Consider the following 17,199-nt stretch of genomic DNA (forward strand, 5'->3'; position numbering starts at 1 on the left):
GGCCGCGGAGGAAGCATCTTCACTTACCCCGCGATCGGAGAGAGCCCCCAAAAATCTGATGGACCAGAGTGGTCGCCTGCGTTTGACGATCCAACCTGCAAAGCAGGCCGGGCCTTCAGGCGAGCGCCAGGAAGCCGCCCCCGCCCGAGCTCTCCCCGGCCCAGGGCGCCGCGGGGAGACCCGCCATACGGCCCACGTCGAACACGCTCACCCGGCCCCGCGGCGGGTCCCCGGCCTCGCCACCCCGCTCTGACGCCCCCCGACAGGAGACAAGAGGCTGGAGAAAGGCACCCCCAGTTCCCCGACAGGAGTGCCCCATCCTCCTGGAACCCGCCCCGCCCCACGCCTGGCCGTCCTGTGTCCCTGCCTCTTCCTTCCTCGCGGGGAGGAGCAGCGACCCGGCTCTCGCACCTGCTCAGGACAGCAGCGGTCACGGGCGCGGGCGGTACCCACATCCCCGGCCCGCCAACCAACCGGGATCCGGGACAACCCCGGGCCTCGGCCAGGCCGCCGCCCACCCGCCTAGTGAGCTGCTGGGCGGAGTCACAGGGGTCCTCGTGGGCGTCCCAGCCCTGCAGACTCCGGCCTCTCCACGTGCCCCGCCCCGGGCCCCTCTCTGCCTCCGTGGGGCGGGGCGGGGGGCGGGGCGACCAGGAGCTGGAGGACGCGGAACTCCGCACGCGGGCAGGTTTTCATCTTGCAGAGTTAGGACACCACAACCAGCCGCCACCACACATCGTCACCACCGTTCACCGAAAGGGGGGACGTCTGAGCTCCCCGGATGGCCCAGGACGTGACCCCAGGGCGCACTGGAGGCGTGTGGGGAGGCAGAGCCAGCCGGAGCCTCACCCCGCCCCGAGCAGGGGAAGGAAGCCGGACCCCGGCCAGCCATCCGCTACGCGCTGACGGGCGACCTGGAGAGCACGGGAGAGACGGGACCCGGAGGCAGCGGGAGTCGCCCAGAGTCCCCGCGGGAAGGGGAGCCCGAGGAGGAGCGAGGCCCAGAGCGGCTGGGGAGGGGCGCGCGGGGCACAGGGGACGCGGGGTCCTGAGGCACACCACCCGCCACGCGGCGCCCAGGACCGGAGGCACGGGCGCCGGGACAGAGCCGCCCCGCCTGACAGAGATGAGCCCCCAGGAAGCGCGCACGAGGCAGGAGACAAAGTTCAAGCTGGATTAACGATCCTCCAACAAGCGTCTGGGGCGAGGAAATCCACCATGAGTTTCGGGAGCAAGAGTGAAAAAGAGCAAGCGGAGGAAGTTAACTGACATGGGGGAAAAAGAGTAAATCATGTCAGGAATGAAGCCAGAGTTACACAGGGCCCGAGGGAGAGGAGATTCAAGCAACTCAGGGGAGGGGTGCGACCCGGCGGGAAGGGTCCAGGGGTTGAGGTACAGAAAGGGCCGCCAGAGAGACGGTGGCCTGGCGGGGAGACCCCTAGTCCCTGGAGACCCTGAGCAAGGAAGATGGAACGATCAGGCCTTTCACATAAATAAAGGCCATTCCGTGCGCCTGCCCTGCGACGGGAGCAGAGTGCCGCTGCGGACCTCGCACAGGTGCCCCGTGTGCCCCCCACCAGGGCCGCCCCGCGACTGCCCAGCTGACGACCACATGTCTTCAAGACAAGATATTCTGACTGAGCCGACCCAAAAGTTGGGGACCCCACGTGCCCGCTGCATAAGGCTGACGCCTGGGCCGGGAAGACGTTTCCGTCCACGTGGTCCCAGGGCTGACGCACGGAGGCCACTGAGGACACCTGTCATCCCCGCTCACGTGTCCAGGAAAGCCAGCTGGCTGCAGTCAGCTCTAGAGACGTTCCCTCGAAACTGCCACGCTTTGGGGACCGGGACTCCTCTAAGGTGAGGTCCTCGCGAGGGCAGGAGAGGGGCACTGGCCTCAGGCAGCCCTGCGCCTACTTAACGGAGGGTAAGACTGAGGCAACGGTGGGGATGAACATGGGAGGGGGACACATGAGTCCTGATGCCCCAGCGAGGTACGAGGTAACTCAACTGAGAGTGAGGCGTGAGCAGGGAGGTGGGGGGAGGGAGGACAGGGACACGGAATCAACGAAAACCAAAGGTCCAGGAAAGAGGAGCGAGGCCCCCCAGGGTGCGTGCAGAGTCGTCAGCGGAGCAGACACAAGGGCCGCCCTCAGCGCGGGGTGCAAGGCCATGAATAAGGAGCAAAGGGAAACCGGAGAGACAGAAGCACAGCGAATGTGCTGTGGTAACCACACAGCAGCGACAAGTGACAGCACCCGAGGAGGGGCTGCACCTGCCGTGAAAGAAGCAGACTCCCAGCAGAGGCCGGGGGCCCGGCTCCGACCACAGCCGCGCCACAGCAAGCCCTCCAGGGGGCACGAGGAGGCGGCGCCCGCCCGCGACCACACACCCTTCCGGCGCAGGGACGGAGCAGGGAGGAAGCAAGCGGGACAGGGGACGGGAGGCACAGGCCGCAGGACGGACGTGCGACAAGTGACCCTGACTGCAGACCACCCATGTCAGGGCACAGGGGACACTCGCAAAGCCCCGGGCGGCACGTGAAGCAGGAACGTTGTAAATGCTCTCCGTGCACAAGGGCAACCGAAAACCTTTAACAAAACCAAAAAGAGCGAAAAGGTCGCTTCCACCTGCAAATCAAACTAATTCAGCTCAGGCCGCTCTGCTTTCCCTCATTTCGTGAAGACCAGCGACTCCTTTTGCACGGACGGGCACATGGAAAGCACCCAACTCCCCGCGGCGCAGTGCCGGCCACATGTGCCTCCCGCAACGTCAGCCCCGCTCGTGTTCCACGCTGCCAACCTGGACTCCTCCCATCGGAGGCCCGAACCCCAAACTTACCCACCCCTCCCACCCCTGGACGGCCTGGGGAGCTGGGCTGGCAGGGTGGGGGCTCAGCTGCTGTCCTGAAGACTCTAGGGGCGTCCGTGCCGTGGCCAGCCCTGGGCATCACTGCCGGGACGTGCTGTCCCCACTGGCACAGAGGCCATGCCTTCACCACCCGTGGCTGCGGGCCTCACCCAGGCCCTGCCACGTTCCCTGCTGCCCCCTTTCCCCCGGTGGAGCCGTGGGGTGACCCCTCCCAGGAAGCCTCCTGCAGGGAAGAGCACAGTGGAACTCTCCTGGGAAGGATCCGAGATGTCCGTCCACCACGGTGCTGAGTACATGCCCTTGTAGACACGGGCCACCCCACCACCATGGCGCCGACCACGGGATCTTGTGGACACGGGCCATCCCCCACCACGGCGCTGACCATGGGGCCTTGTGGACACTGTCCGGCATCTGTCTCCCCCATCACTCTGAGTTCCTCTACCTCCAGACCCAAGTCTTCTACCAGAAGTGCCCGGTGCGTAGGAGGCGGTTGGCAAAGAGCTCAGATCATTAGCTACTGCAGGGGGCAGGACACATGGGAAAGGCAGGCCCCACCCCTGCCTGCAGGGAGGGGAGGGGCAGAGCAGGACACCAGACAGCAGCTCTGGGCACAACAAGGGCAAAGGCCAGAGGCACCCAGGCCAACCCCTCGGGGCTTTACGAAGAATCTCACCCAGGAGACCACAGGTTCCCAGGATCACGGTACAACTCAGCTCTGTGCAAAGACGTTCCAGAGGTTTCTTAACCTGTTTGAGGTGCATTTCCAGGGTCCAGGACCCAGTTGTGCCCTAAGTCATGGCAACGGCCACGGAACAGGGAAGGTTTCTGGCCTATTCCCCTTTGAGCCCGGGAGCCAGGAGCAGCACAAAACTTCCCTGATGGCAACCGGGTCACAGGGGGGGAAGAGGCAGCCCAACGCCAGCGACCCGTCACGTGCTCCCAAGTTCAAAATGAAGACACAGTCACCGTGCAGAAAGCAATCTCAAAAATGATACACCTCCTACCCTCGGATGTTCGAGTTCTTTCCTAAAGATGTAATTCCCGCCCAACCCCACCCCCAGCCTCTGTATCAAAATAATGTGACTTTTAAAGATAGGAAGAAAGACATAATTCTTACCCAACCCCCCTCAATCTAATCCTTCGTATCAAAACAACGAGGCAATTTTTAAAGACAGGAAGAGTCCAGGACAACGGCGGACGCCCTCAGAATCGGCCAGCGCATCTTCCCTGCGCGAGCTGCGGGCACAGAGCCCCCCCCAACTGAGTGTCAGCGGGTCAAGGGCCCAGAAGCTAGGGTGTCCAGAGGGAAGCCTGCGGAGAGGGGGGCAGGGGCTGCCTCCCCAAGCACAGCCTGGCGCCGCCGCGGAACGGGGCCGAAGCCCGAGGACAGGGTGAGGGGGCACGTACTTGGCACAGCCGTTCAGACAGGCCCTCTGCATGGCGTCGATGGTGTACCGCAGGAACTCGTGCGCGTCCTCCTGGTTCCCAAAGCGGAAGTGACGGGCAATCTCTGCAGACAGACAGAAGCATCAGACTCGTGAAGGAGAGCTCACACCTTCTCCCCCCGGAGCCCACCTCTGTTTGCTCACCCCTGACCGCCCCCCGCTGTCCCAAGAGCAAACGGGACGCCTCTGCAAAGCGGCCAGGGAGGAAGCCGAGAGCCCTGCGTGAAGTGTGTGCTCCGTCCTCAGGGCAGACTCTCCCACTGAGACCCCGAGGGCTTCAACTCCCCACCGGAACACAAGAGCCGGAGGCCCCAGGACCCTGGTGTCTAAGAACGTGGAACCCACGGCTTCACTACTCTTCCAGGAGCCAACGCAGCGCGCACGGATCACGGGGACACCATGACCACAGTCAGTCTGTGGTGACAGGTGCCCGTGACGGTCACAGGAGCCCCTCCCCCAACCTGGCCTGGAGCTCCACATTCTTCAGAGCGGCGGCCACGCACACCCCCGCGCGAAGCCCTCCCTGCTGACCTGCGCCAGCATGTGTGCCGAAGTACTGTTCTGCCAGGTCTGCCAGGTCCTGGGACCGTGGCCTCGATCCTGACTCCCCCCACCCCGCTGCCCCGCTGCCCCGCGCTGCAGCCGAATCGACTCTTACTTTTCAGGTCTCGGATGAAGGAGACGGGCTTGATGGCGTTGCCGCTGTTGGCGAAGGCCTGCACGATGTGGTTCTGCATGACGCACAGCATGCAGAAGCTGCCCTGGTGACCTGCACGGACACGGGACAGGGCAGTCACCGCGAGGGGAGGGCCCCCGAGATGCCGCGACGGCCCCACCAACCCAGCGGAGGGACCGGCGGGCCCACGGAGGTCCCAGCTGCCATGAAGCCGGCCCGGGGACCACGAAGGAAGCGTTTCCTCCGTGGGAGGGCGCATGGGGTCGTGGCCCATCCAGTGCTTCCGACGCTCCCCCCACCGCCCCAAGCAGGTGCTGCTGACCTGGGTGAGGTCCTTCCCATACTTCCTGGGCGCTGCGTACTAAGAAGAAGAGGAAGTCTGATTTTCAAAACTAAGTTTAGAAAAACATTTTCTCAAATTTCTACGCTGTCACGTGGTCAGTAAGCACGAACACTTTATGCTCCCTGACAACCCTTAGTTTGCGCCTCAAATGTGGGAACCTCGACTCTTCCTGCTTCTAGAACCTGCTCGCTGTGGCCTCGAGGCATGACAAGCTTCTCCCACGTGGGCCCACGAGGTAAGTACGCCGGCTCACGGGGCCAACTGGTCTCACACAGTCCACAAGGAGGTGTCTCTGCCTCCGGGGACCACAGGCAACCACACCGCGCAGCCACAGAACTTGACCTACAGAGCAGGCAGTGGCCAGACGGAGACCACTGGGTGAGATACTATTTATTGCCGGCTGGACGGCAGCACGTTTTAACGTTTATCTCAAGTTACGAGTCCTTACAAATGCGAAGAGAAGTACAAAGCCAGTACCATCGCCAACCCACGTTAGATGTTTCAGAGGTAGCAGTGGGGTCTCCTCCGCTGCGCCGCCACACGCCCTCAGCAGAGCCCGCCGTGGCCCCGAGCTAGGTCACAACTGCCCCCGTGTCGTAGTCACTGCGCTGACGCACGAGGGTGCGTACCCACAAACGATAAACGTGGTTGTGCTCGGTCTGTGTGAGTCGTGCCGCACGGCGTGTCCGGGTCCAGCACTTCTGCTGCGGTTCCGGCCCCTCCACGGGGACGGGAGCAGACCCCGCTCACTCTCTGCTCCCGCAGTCCCGCACCTGTCACCTCGTGGGTGACTCTCTCCGCCGCGCACGCCTGCACCGGACTCCTGGGTCCCGGGAGGCCGCCCCCACCCACGACCGCCGCTGCGCCACACTCCCCACGTCACCCCTCGCGCAGCCCCGGCTCTTCCCACAAAACCCCCCACAGACCAGCATCCCCGCCGCAGCGCCACCCCTCACCCCGGTACCCAGACCCGGCTCCAAACCAGCACTGAAACAGCCCGCTCGCCACGGGCGCAGGAGAACACTAGTGTTTGTAAACAGAAAATAACCGTGTTAGCGAAGACGTGGACACTGGGAACCCCATGCGTGACAATAGTGTCAAACAGCGCGGGCTGTGGAGACAGGCAGCACGGTGCCTCCCGGAAGGATTAAGAATAGAGCTCCGCCGGGAGCCGGCCACTCCGTTCCTGGGTGTGCACGCAGGCGGGCGGGGGGACGGGCTCTCGACCGGGTATTTGCACACCAAGGCTGTTCGTTATTCACTCATCATTCACGACATCATTCACCAGAGCACAGAAGCCACGGGTGCTCAGTCAGTGGAGCATGTGACTCTTGATCTCGGGGTCACGAGTTTGAGCCCCACGTTGGGTGTGGAGAAAAAAGCACTAAGTTTTCTAGCTAGACAGACCGTGGTGCCGACGGAGTCCAGCGCACGGCAGGAATCGGGCTCCGTGCTGCCTGGAGAGACTTCTCAGGATCCTGGAGAATCTACGAACAGCCCATATTCATGGAGAAGAGGCGACAGCCCAGCCCACTCGGGGTCACTCAGAGAGCCGGGGGCGGGTACAGGGGAAGAACGCTAAAACTCCTCTTAATGCTTCTACTCCAGAAAAGCTAAGACACTAGGCTTCGTATCATCTCGCAGTGACACAGAACGACACGGGGACCCTCCCAAGGGAGGTCGCCCGAGGGAAGGAGGGACATCCCACCACGAGGGGGCCGATCCCGGCTGCCCCCACCTCACGCCCTCCCTCGCACAGGCCGCGTGTGACGGGGTGCAGGGACCTTTGGGTGTTTCCTGCATCACCTGCATCAGCCCTAACGGGGTGGACAAAGGGACCTGCAGAGAAGGCAGAAGTGAAGGGCAGCCGTGCAGGGAAGGACAGGGACAAACGGGGGCAGAGCCGCTCACGTCTGCGGAGCGTGGTCTCATCCCCACCGTCATAAGACACAAACAAAGCCTCGTCTAGTCTCCCGAGAAGTCCACTCAAAACAACCCTAACAACACCAAGGTCACTGCAGGAAACAGGGAGTCACGTCCAGCGTCACCTTCAGCAGCCACAAAGCCATGGCGAACGCAAGACGTTACAAATACTCGTTTCCAGTGGCCGTCTTTCCCCCGTTAAAGCTAAAATGACACAGCTAACGTCCCCGAACACGCCACACAACCCCAAACTTGCACCCACATTGCTCCTCTTGCTCCCCCCCCTGCCCGAGGTCTATCCCGACTTCCTATTTTCATTGTTCACCAACTGAAAAAACAAAAATCACGGTTTCAGTTCGATCCCGTGTGTGCACGCCCAAACACCGCATCACCTTGCCTCTCGGCTTTATAAGCGTCAGTTCACACCGCGAGCGGTCTTCTGGGACTTTGTTCTTCACTCTCCCTCGGATCATTCAGATCCACCCACGTGGTGGTCGCTCGGGCTCCGGGGCCACCACAGGACACTCGGCGGTGGGCACTCCACCCCCGCCCTGTGACCCCGGATCCGTTCTATTGATGGGCGCCCGGGCTGCTGGCAGACACTCTCTCCCAGGAGTCCTGACCCGCATGTTACCGGAGCTTCTCTGCAGGAGCCCCGCCTGCTGGGCGGGCATCTGGAAGATGCCAGGGCAGACGGGCACAGGCACAAGAGGTTCTGGCTCCTCCTCGTGCTGTCCGACGCCCGGGGTCATTGGGCTTCCGACTCGTCATCTATCACCAAGGTGTGCGGTGGCAGCGCTCGGGGTCCTGATGGGGTCTCCCTGCTTCCCAGCAAGGCTGGACGTCTCTTCCTTCGCCCTCTGACCATGAGCTTCCTCTTCTGTAAGAGGCTGTTCGTGATTTTCCTTTACTCTTGGTAGGCAGTCTGTCCCCCGCTGGCCTGTGCTGTTCCCGCACTGGGGGTAGTGACCCTGTGCTGGTGACACGGCCCGGGTTCTGCCTTCAGTTTGTAGCCTCCCATTTGCTTTCGGAGTTTTTTTGTAATTGTAACACAATTTATTTGTCATTTTTCTTGAATCGTTAGTGCTGAGTCCTGTTTCAGAAGTCTCCCATCCTAAGGTCAGAAAAATATCTGCCAACATTTGCTGTAAGAGCATGATGTTTGCTTTTGATATTAAATTTTGAGTGCGTCTCTTGTGCACGGCGAGGCTGTGAAATGGGGGCACCATTTCGCGTTTTCCACATGTCAGTCGGAGTTCTTTTAAAGTTCCACTTATTTAGGGGGCGCCTGGGTGGCTCAGTGGGTTGAGTGTCTGACTTGGGCTGAGGTCCTGATCTCATGGTTCATGGGTTCTTACCCCGCGTCGGGCTCTGTGCTGACAGCTCGGAGCCTGGAGCCTATTTTTGGATTCTGTATCTCCCTCTCTCTCTGACCCTCCCCTGCTCACACTGTCTCTCTCTCAAAAATAAAACATTTAAAAAAATTTATGGTTCCACTTATTTAAGACGGGAGCCCCATGGAAAGCCTGTATGTAGCACACTTCCGAGCCTGTTTCTACTCCACCGCGCTGGTCCGTCTGTCCCTCCCCGACCCGACACTACGACATTTTAATTTCTCCACCTTGATGAGACATCCTAGTTGGTGGGGCATCTCTCTCCCTACAGTCTCCTTCCGAAGCGTCTTGGTGATTTCGAGTCCTTTGCTTTTCCTTTTTGTATGGATTTTAGAATCCGTTGGAGCCGCATGGATCTCTTTTTACCTTAATTTGGGGAGACCCAACCTCTTTACGGCAGCGAGACTTCTCTCTGAAGGCAGCTGTCTGCACGCACGCGCATGGCTGCGTAACGGCCTTCCGTTCCGTGAGGGGCTTCTTGGTACATTGAGGTCCAGACACTTTATCATCTGTGTTGCTATTACAGACTTCCAAACTTTTTGATTTTAAACTCCTTGTTTGGTGCACAGAAATTCAACTAACTTTCTGCGCACTGACGTGCTATTTAGTTACACTGCCTAAGTTTCTGGTTTCCAGACTCTGTTGCTTTTCAATGCGGGAGCGTTACTTTCTTTCTTTTTAAGGAATGTTAGTTTCTGGTAACAATGGTGCCTTCTCTCCTTTCTTCTCCAGCTAAGATGCACCCGTTCCACACTTTATTTATTTTTTTTAATTTTGTTTTATTTTATTTTAACGTTTGTTTATTTTTGAGAGTGAGAAACAGAATGCGAGTGGGCAAGGAGCAGAAAGAGGGAGAGGGAGACACAGAACTGGATGCAGCTCCAGGCTCGGAGCTGTCAGCACGGAGCCCGGCACGGGCCTCGAACCCACGAACCGGGAGATCATGCCCTGAGCTGAGGTCGGACACTTAACTGACTGAGCCTCCCACACGCCCCTCATGCTGTATTTCAGAGAGTATGTTTCCAGTATTTTCCTACTTAGAATTTGTTTTTTTTTTGTAGTGTTTGGTAGATAAGCCTTTATCAAGCTAAGCAAACTCCCTCCTAAGTATGGCTACTTTGCTGAAAGCGTATACGTTTCTTTTCTTGGCCTCTATTTTCAGGTGACCGTCCTCTCTTCATCTGCAGACATGACAATTCAGGGAGCAAAGTCAGCGGTCCCTGACCAAAACCGCGCGGCGGGTCCCGTTCTGCGGACGTCACACAACGCAGTCAGGCTTCCCGACGGCACCGCCAGGACCGCCACATTCACCTGGTGTGCTAGGCTCCCCCCCCAACCACACTTAGAGGTTTTCAAATTCTAGAACACCCTTGGAAGACTAGGATGAACACAAATTGCTCACAGCGTGTAAAAGACTACACAGTTTGGTATAGTTTGTCTAGAAGTTTCTGAACTACGTTCGTGATTAAGACGGGACTATCATTTTTCCTTCTTGTGCTGCACTTGTCTCGATTTCATTACCCAAGTTTCAGAGCCTCGCAGAATGAGCTGAGGAGTTTTCTCTCTCCGTCTAGTCTCTGCAAGAGTTTGTAAAGCAACTCAACACTCTTGTTTCTCCACCTTCCCATGAAGCTCACCCCTAAACCGTCTCCGTCTGGAATTTCCTCATGGGAAGAGGTACTCCACCAATTTAATCTCTTTATTAGGTAAAAGGTTTTTAAAACTGTCTACTTGCTTCACTTTTGATAAGTTTCATTTCATCTTTATTTCACCTGTTTTAAATGGCCACTTGGGGGCACATAAAACGCTGCTATGAGAACAGATGTACTGAGTCGTGGGACACAGGTATTTCGGACATGTTTTTCGACAACCCCCTTTCTCCGTTCACGGACTCATTTTCAGAAGAGCCCGGGACCAACGCTCTATCGGAGACTGGCTTCCACGGCCCGCCCTGCTGCGGGCACACGTCAGACCTAGGTTTGTCGGTTACAAGGTCACGGACGCCCCCCTGCGTCCTGCTGCCCATCGGGAGGCTGTCCGGTCCCCGTGACCCCCAGGCCACCCCCCCGCACCACCACTCACAGTTGCGACTGTGCTCCTTGGAGAGCAGGTAGTTGGCCAGAGGCGGGGTGTAGGTCAAGCACTGGACGGTCGAGTTCAGGAAGCACGTGTTGCCGAGGTTGTGCAGCCCCGCCCCCACACGGTAAACCCGCTCCCACTTCAGAGACAGCCGCTCGGTGGGGAAGAGCACCTTCTGCGGGGCGGGGACGCCGTCCCCACAGCTCTCGTGCGCATGCTGGCTGCCTGCAAGAAAAGGGACGGGCAAGAGAACAGGGCTCGGGTCTCCGCCCCAGTGGACCACAGCCTGATGGAACTCGGGCCGCGCGCACTTGACCCGGACGCCGCGCCGAAGGTTAGCGGGTGCTCCCAGTGACCGGAAGTTACTAGAAAGCCCAGGAGAAAACCCTGGGTGGTTCTCGCAGACCGCTTAGGTCTGGAGTTCGAGGAGGCCTCCGTGGACGGAGGACAGGACTCGGAGGAGGAGCGGCCCAGGGGCCCGGCCCAGCACGCTTCTCTTGCCTGTTCCCCAGCCCCGCTTCTGAGCAAACACCCACGAGTTCCAAGGCCTCGCTAAGGCCACAGATCTCGTCCTGGCCCACCCCGTGTCACCATTTCTGCACCTGAAAGCCACTGGTCCCACTGCAACCTCCCAACTCTCCGACCGCATTCTGCTTCTGTCCCTCCCACTCGGTCACTGCTCCGTCCCTCCACCTGGCCGACACACGCGAGACCCCTCCTGCCGGCCGGCCGTGCGTCTGTACCCTGTCTCCCGGCCTGCGGCTCCTCTCCACTCCTGGGGCGACTGGCCCCCTCCGTCTTAGGGTTCAGCAAGACATATTTGCTCTTTAAGGACTCCAGCTGGTAGGAGAAACTCTTGCTGGCAGGCTCGAACTCAATCCTCTGCAGAAGGACCTTCTTGGCAGAGGCGGCCAGGAGCCTCCCCAGCTCTGCATCGTCGGCCGAGTCCTTGCGGCCGGGTTTCAGGGCTTCCTTCAATTTATCGACGATTGGCATGGTGCATCACTGTGGGGACAAGAAGGGACACAGAGCGACGGGGAACCAGGTCCCGGGGACAAAGCCTCACTTCCCTGGAATCCCCATGCGGTCTTCACGGACGCTGGGCCCCGTGCAGGTGTCTCTGGCTCGGCCGCCAGCCCTGCAAAGGAAGTGCACAACGTGGAGACGTGTCACCAACGACCTGGACGAGTCGGGTCCACGCTCCTCCTAAAAGACAAGGCGCCTTCACAAGTGGCCCCGGACGCATAGCGAGGGCGTCCCCTGCAGCACGCATCTCTTCTAAAGGGCCCCTGCACCTGCGGCCTGGGGCCGTTTCCTCCGAAAGGTGACAATCGTGGTCCTGACGCTTCAAAATGAAGGCTTCGGGCCACATGAGCCCACGGAACGTGTGACGTGGGCCGAGGCGAAACTGAGACATGATGTAAGTATCAACCACACATTGGATTTCAAAGACTTGGCAGAAGAATGTGAAATAGGGGCGCCTGGGGGCTCCGTTGGTTAAGTGTCCGACTTCAGCTCAGGTCATGATCTCACGATTTGTGAGTTCGAGCCCCACATCAGCCTCTGTGCTGACAGCCCGGAGCCTGGAGCCTCCTTCAGATTCTGTGTCCCCTTCCCTCTCTGTCCCTTCCCCGGTTGTGCTCTCTCAAAAATAAATAAATGTAAAAAAAAAATTTTTTTTTAATTTTTTTTAAAATTTATTTATTTTTTTTTTTGAGAGACAGACAGAGACAGCATGATCAGGGGAGGGTCAGAGAGAGAGGGAGAATCAGAATCGGAAGCAGGCTCCAGGCTCTGAGCTAGCTGTCAGCACAGAGCCCGACGCGGGGCTCGAACCCACGAACGTGAGATCATGACCTGAGCTGAAGCCGGACGCTTAACCGACTGAGCCCCCCAGGCGCCCCCAAAAAATTTTTTTTTAATTAAGAAAGGTTTTTTTTGAGAGCGAGCAAGAGTGCACAGGCCCACGCACACATGAGCAGGGGAAGGCCAGAGAGGAGAGAGAGAGAACCCCAAGGAGGTTCCATACTCTGTGCAGCCTGACACAGGTCTTGAACCCACAACCGTGAGATTATGACCTCGGGCTGAGATCAAGAGTGGGATGCTTAACCACCTGAGCCACCCAGGCGCCCTGGAACTTAAAGGAACAAGCACAAATCCTTTGATTTGAGGCAACAAAAGAACCTTTCCCGAGAGGAGTTCTCCAAGTGTTCCCAGCAACTGAACAAGAAGATGCCTGGGAGAAACAAGGAGCCGCTCAGAAACTCTGCTGGCTTACCTGGAGTGTCTGAGCTGGGCGCGGCGGCTGCATGGGGTCAGGCTCGGGCCGGTCGGGGCAGGTGCGGGGTCCACGACCCTCAGGCACCGAGCTCCTTGGCTTTGGCCCGTTAAGTCAGCAAAGCCGCAGGTGTGTCGTTGAAAACCTGCGGGGTGAACAGAGCACCACATGAGGCGGCTCCCTTCCATCTCCTCGCCCCCCCTTCCCCCCTTCCCCCATCTCCTCACCCCCCGCCCAACATGCGGACGTGGAGCAGGAAGCCCGACCATGTCCCTGGAAGACTCGGTGTGAAAGCTGCTGGATTTCGGAAGATTCCGGAGAAGAACTGAACGGACCAGCTACAAATTACTACAGTGTGCACAACCGGGAAAACGCGGCCCTCGGCCCTGCGTCCTGACCTTCAGGCCAGGGGCAAGACCAGTGGACAGAAATCTCCAGGGGACTCTGGTCTAAAATGCTTTCCAGAAGGCAAGAGTAAGAATCACCCCCAATTTTGTATTTCATCAACCAGTAGAAGGAAGAAAACAAATTTGAAGGAGCAGTAAGAATTGCCGCATTTTCACTTCACTACGTGCAGATTTTTTTTTCTTTCACTACTGTCCACAATCACTACGATTAGATAAAACTTAGGTACTGAAGAAAACATTCAAATGCATACAATATATACAATGTGGGGGCGGCTGGGGGGCTCAGTCCACTAAGTGTCCAACTTTGGCTCAGATCATGATCTCCTAGTTCCCGAGTTCGAGCCCCACATCAGGCTCTCTGCTGTTCGGCACAAAGCCCACTACGGATCCTCTGTCCTCCTGTCTCTCAAAAATAAACATAAAAATTTTTTTTCTTTCTTCTAAATACATACAATGTGGAGAGAACCACATAGGGTCCCCCACGTTCCCCTAATTCATCATCCGTAATTACTTCGTGGGCCCAACCCGAATCCCTCTCCTGTCCCCACGTTACTGACAACGAATCTCAGATACGCCACGTTTCATATCCGTAAACAAAGGCGTACCCACCCCCAAATAAAGAGGGAACACCATCAACGTGATCTCAGAATAAAAGCCCGTGTGTAAACCAGAGCGCCCAGGCTCCGAAAAATCGCCCTATAATATCTCTCTTTTAATCAAGACTCATACCCTCACTGTGCACAGGTGAGGACACAGACACGCACGGGCCTGAGAGCATCCGCTGGGGAACCAAATAGCGAGGGCACAAAAAGAACTCGGGGAGACAGAACCCAATTTATTACAAGAGAAGTAATTCCAAGAACCCTGATCCCCCAGCCCACGCCTCGCTGTGGAAGTCAGAGGTTTCTGAACAAACTTCATCTTTCCAAGTTCTGACCGAGATCGACCCCTAGGTCGCCAATTCCATCCAAACATCAGTAACCAAAACGTTCTGTCTCTCTCTTCTGAGGCGTAGGAACCTGGAGAGCACCGGCCTTGGCAAGTCTTCGGATGTGCACATGTGACAACATGCTCTTCAGAGCTGGGGGAAGGGTGCTCCCTCCACCCCATGTGGCTTCCGGGCCAGGGGCCGCTGGGGCTCCCAGTTCCACCTCCGAGAGCAGGCTCCCGCCTATTCTCCCTCCCTCCTCCCTGTAAATTCACTGTTCCAGGATGAAATGCACTCAAGACTCACAGGGTCACCCACGTGCCGGTGGGGGAGGAGCCCTAGAAGGACAGAGCCGGGCCTCACTGGGGCACTTGCAGAGGGGGCCTCCGGGCTACTCTGCAGAGACTGCAGGACTCTGGTCTCTGGCCAGGAGTGAGCGAGCGCAGCCTCCCCCTCCTTGGGAGCCTGGTGCTCAGCAAGCTCTTACAAAAAGCAGGCTGTGTGACGCTCTCCTCTCTCATCCGCTCTCCTCTCTCATCCGTCTGGGTTTTAGAAAGCGACTCTATGTAAAACCCCAGGGGAGACTCCCACGACCCGCTAAAACGGGTACTTTAATCCCTATCCCCACCTTGTGCTCATCCACTCGCCTCCACCTTGACCATGACCCTGAGAAAGGTTACCCTTTCCAGGAGTAAATCTTTCCCACGTTTTTTTACTAAACGGGAGAAAGAAATCAGCACTGCTGCCAAACGGAACAGTCTCCTCCAGGGATTGACCTGAGCCATTTCGCAGAGAAAGTCTGGCTCCTGCATCAATGATGCTTCCGTGGGTATCGACCGTGTCCAGGACCCACCCAGGCAGCTGCCTCCTCCGACCCCCCTCCTCCCGCTCCGCGGAGCTCCTGGCTGGGGCCGCTCTCCTCTCCACCATCGGCCGGGGTTCCCCGGGAACAGCAGACAGGAAACCCCCCCGAGCCCCTCGCGGACTAGGCGCCCCTGACCCTCCCCTGGACCCTAAAGCCGCTCGCGGACCGCGCGCACCCCTGACCTTGCCTGTGGACTGCGGAACCCTCTAGGACCCCGCGCCCCTAACCTTCCTACGAACCGCGGAACTTTCGGGGGACCGCCCGCCCCTGACCTCCCCATGGACGCGGAGCACCTCGCGGACCGCGCGCCCCCTGACCCTCCCCGTGAACTGCGGAACTTTCGGGGACCGCGCGCTTCTGACCTCCCCGTGGACCCCCGAGCCCCTCACGGACAGCGCAGCCCCGAACTCCTGGCCAACCGAGTAGCCCCGGGATGTCCCTACCGGCCCCTGAGCCCCTCGAGGACGCGCACCCACGTCTCCCCGGTGCGACCCCCGCTCAGGCCGCACCTTCCCGCGTCCTAGGCCCCGCGGAAGCCCTCCACCCGGCCGGACGCGCAGCCTTCTCTCGGGCCGCGCGCCGCCGCCGCGACCCGGTCCCAGCCTACCCGGCCCTCGGCGGGCCCGGCAGCAGGCCCGCGGCGCTAGCGTCTGCTCGGCCCGGGCCCTGCACACGCACCATCCGGGCCTCGGCGCCTCACACACGTGTCACCAGGACGCTTAAAGGCGCCGCAACTCGCGACCGGCGCTGCCGGACTCGAAACGTCGCGGCTGCTTTAAGAGCAGCAGGCGCCCTCCCTGGGCCCGCCCACAGTCGCTCTACGCACAGGATACGTCACGCCCCCGGCGCCCGTGGCCACGCCCCTACGCGATGACGCAGCACGCAGGGCCCGAGGCGCCCCGCCCCCTGGGCCGGAGCCTGGCGAGTTCCCGGAGAGCACGTGAGGCGTCCGCTTCCGGGTCCTTAGCGCGCAACGCACCTCGCGCGGCCTCAGACCCGCGCCCCGTGCTCACCGCGCGTGGAGCTGGTGGCTCGGCGTCTCGGCCTCGCTCTCCAGGGCCTTTAGTGACCGAGCCACGGACTGGGCGCGATGGGGGCAGCTGGCCCAGTAGAGCTAGGGAGGGCCGGGCAAAGAGCTGCTGGGATGACTGGGGAGTGGTGGCGTTTGATCTTTGTAATGTCCTGGGGGTGCTGGAACCCCTTGCAATTCCCCGGCCCCGCTCCCGACCTCCAAAGGCATCGTCCTGTGACCACTACGTGAAGCTCTTGGTCAAATGCTTGCAAATACGCATTGCCTCCGCGGTATTTAAAAAATCCTTTTCACAGAGTTCTTCCTTCTTGTGAATGGGCAGGGGGCAGCGAGCGGCTCCTAGCCTGACTCCAACGGGGACAGAGCGTGGGAATAAACGACCCCAAGTCACAACCTTACGCTCATAGCCTTGTCTGCCTGCGCTTTCTTGGCAGGGACCCCTGCAGCGGGTTGGGTGAGCTCCTGGGAGAACCTCCCAGAGCTAGTCTCCATGCCCACCCAGCACCCCCACAATCCTTGGGCCCGGAGTGGGGATGGACCCACGACAGGTGTCACTGGGACAAAATTCACCCTTTAGTTGTTACGTGGATGCTGCTGTCCTGAAAAAGCAAAGCAGCAGAAACAACCGTGGGGGCCTGAGCCCCTGAGAACCCTCAGGATCCTGAGCTGGAGATTTATTCCTGGTGTCAGTGCATTCTGTGCCCTAAGACTGATTCAAACCAAGACATTTGTCACTATGCCGACGACGCCTGATACAATGTGTGAGTGATTAGAAGCGTGGGGGCAGGTCCGAAGGGCTGGCAACTGGCAGGGGAAAGAGGAGACTTGGCATTTATCCCCACGCTGCCCTGATTAGCAGGTGGCTTCGGACAGTTAACTAACCTGGATTTCCTCACCTCCGGAATAACAGCGGATCTCTGCAGATCTGTAACTGTTAACAAAACTGGACACATTTGTTTC

General features: G+C 59.2%; 1 protein-coding gene across 5 annotated transcripts in view; it reads right to left on the minus strand.

Moving 5' to 3' along the window:
• The window catches only part of USP36 (ubiquitin specific peptidase 36), a 30,782-nt gene extending 14,810 nt beyond the window's left edge, over positions 1 to 15,972 (minus strand). For 2 of the 5 annotated variants that reach the window (XR_003904390.1, XM_029927210.1), the window contains exons 1-7: positions 15,719 to 15,870; positions 13,010 to 13,154; positions 11,475 to 11,736; positions 10,735 to 10,956; positions 4,975 to 5,085; positions 4,279 to 4,381; positions 28 to 95 (exon numbers count right to left, since the gene is read on the minus strand). Coding sequence is in view for 4 of the 5 variants with exons in the window: in XM_029927210.1 (XP_029783070.1) it covers positions 28 to 95; positions 4,279 to 4,381; positions 4,975 to 5,085; positions 10,735 to 10,956; positions 11,475 to 11,727 (757 nt within the window). In the remaining variant the exon portion in view is untranslated. Of the gene's footprint in view, positions 1 to 27; positions 96 to 4,278; positions 4,382 to 4,974; positions 5,086 to 10,734; positions 10,957 to 11,474; positions 11,870 to 13,009; positions 13,155 to 15,718 lie in introns of all 5 variants that reach the window. The other 3 variants (XM_029927212.1, XM_029927211.1, XM_029927213.1) reach the window with 3 other exon arrangements.
• Positions 15,973 to 17,199: the final 1,227 nt, after the last annotated feature.

This window comes from Suricata suricatta, chromosome 17 (assembly GCF_006229205.1).
Source record: "Suricata suricatta isolate VVHF042 chromosome 17, meerkat_22Aug2017_6uvM2_HiC, whole genome shotgun sequence".
Lineage (NCBI taxonomy): Eukaryota > Metazoa > Chordata > Mammalia > Carnivora > Herpestidae > Suricata > Suricata suricatta.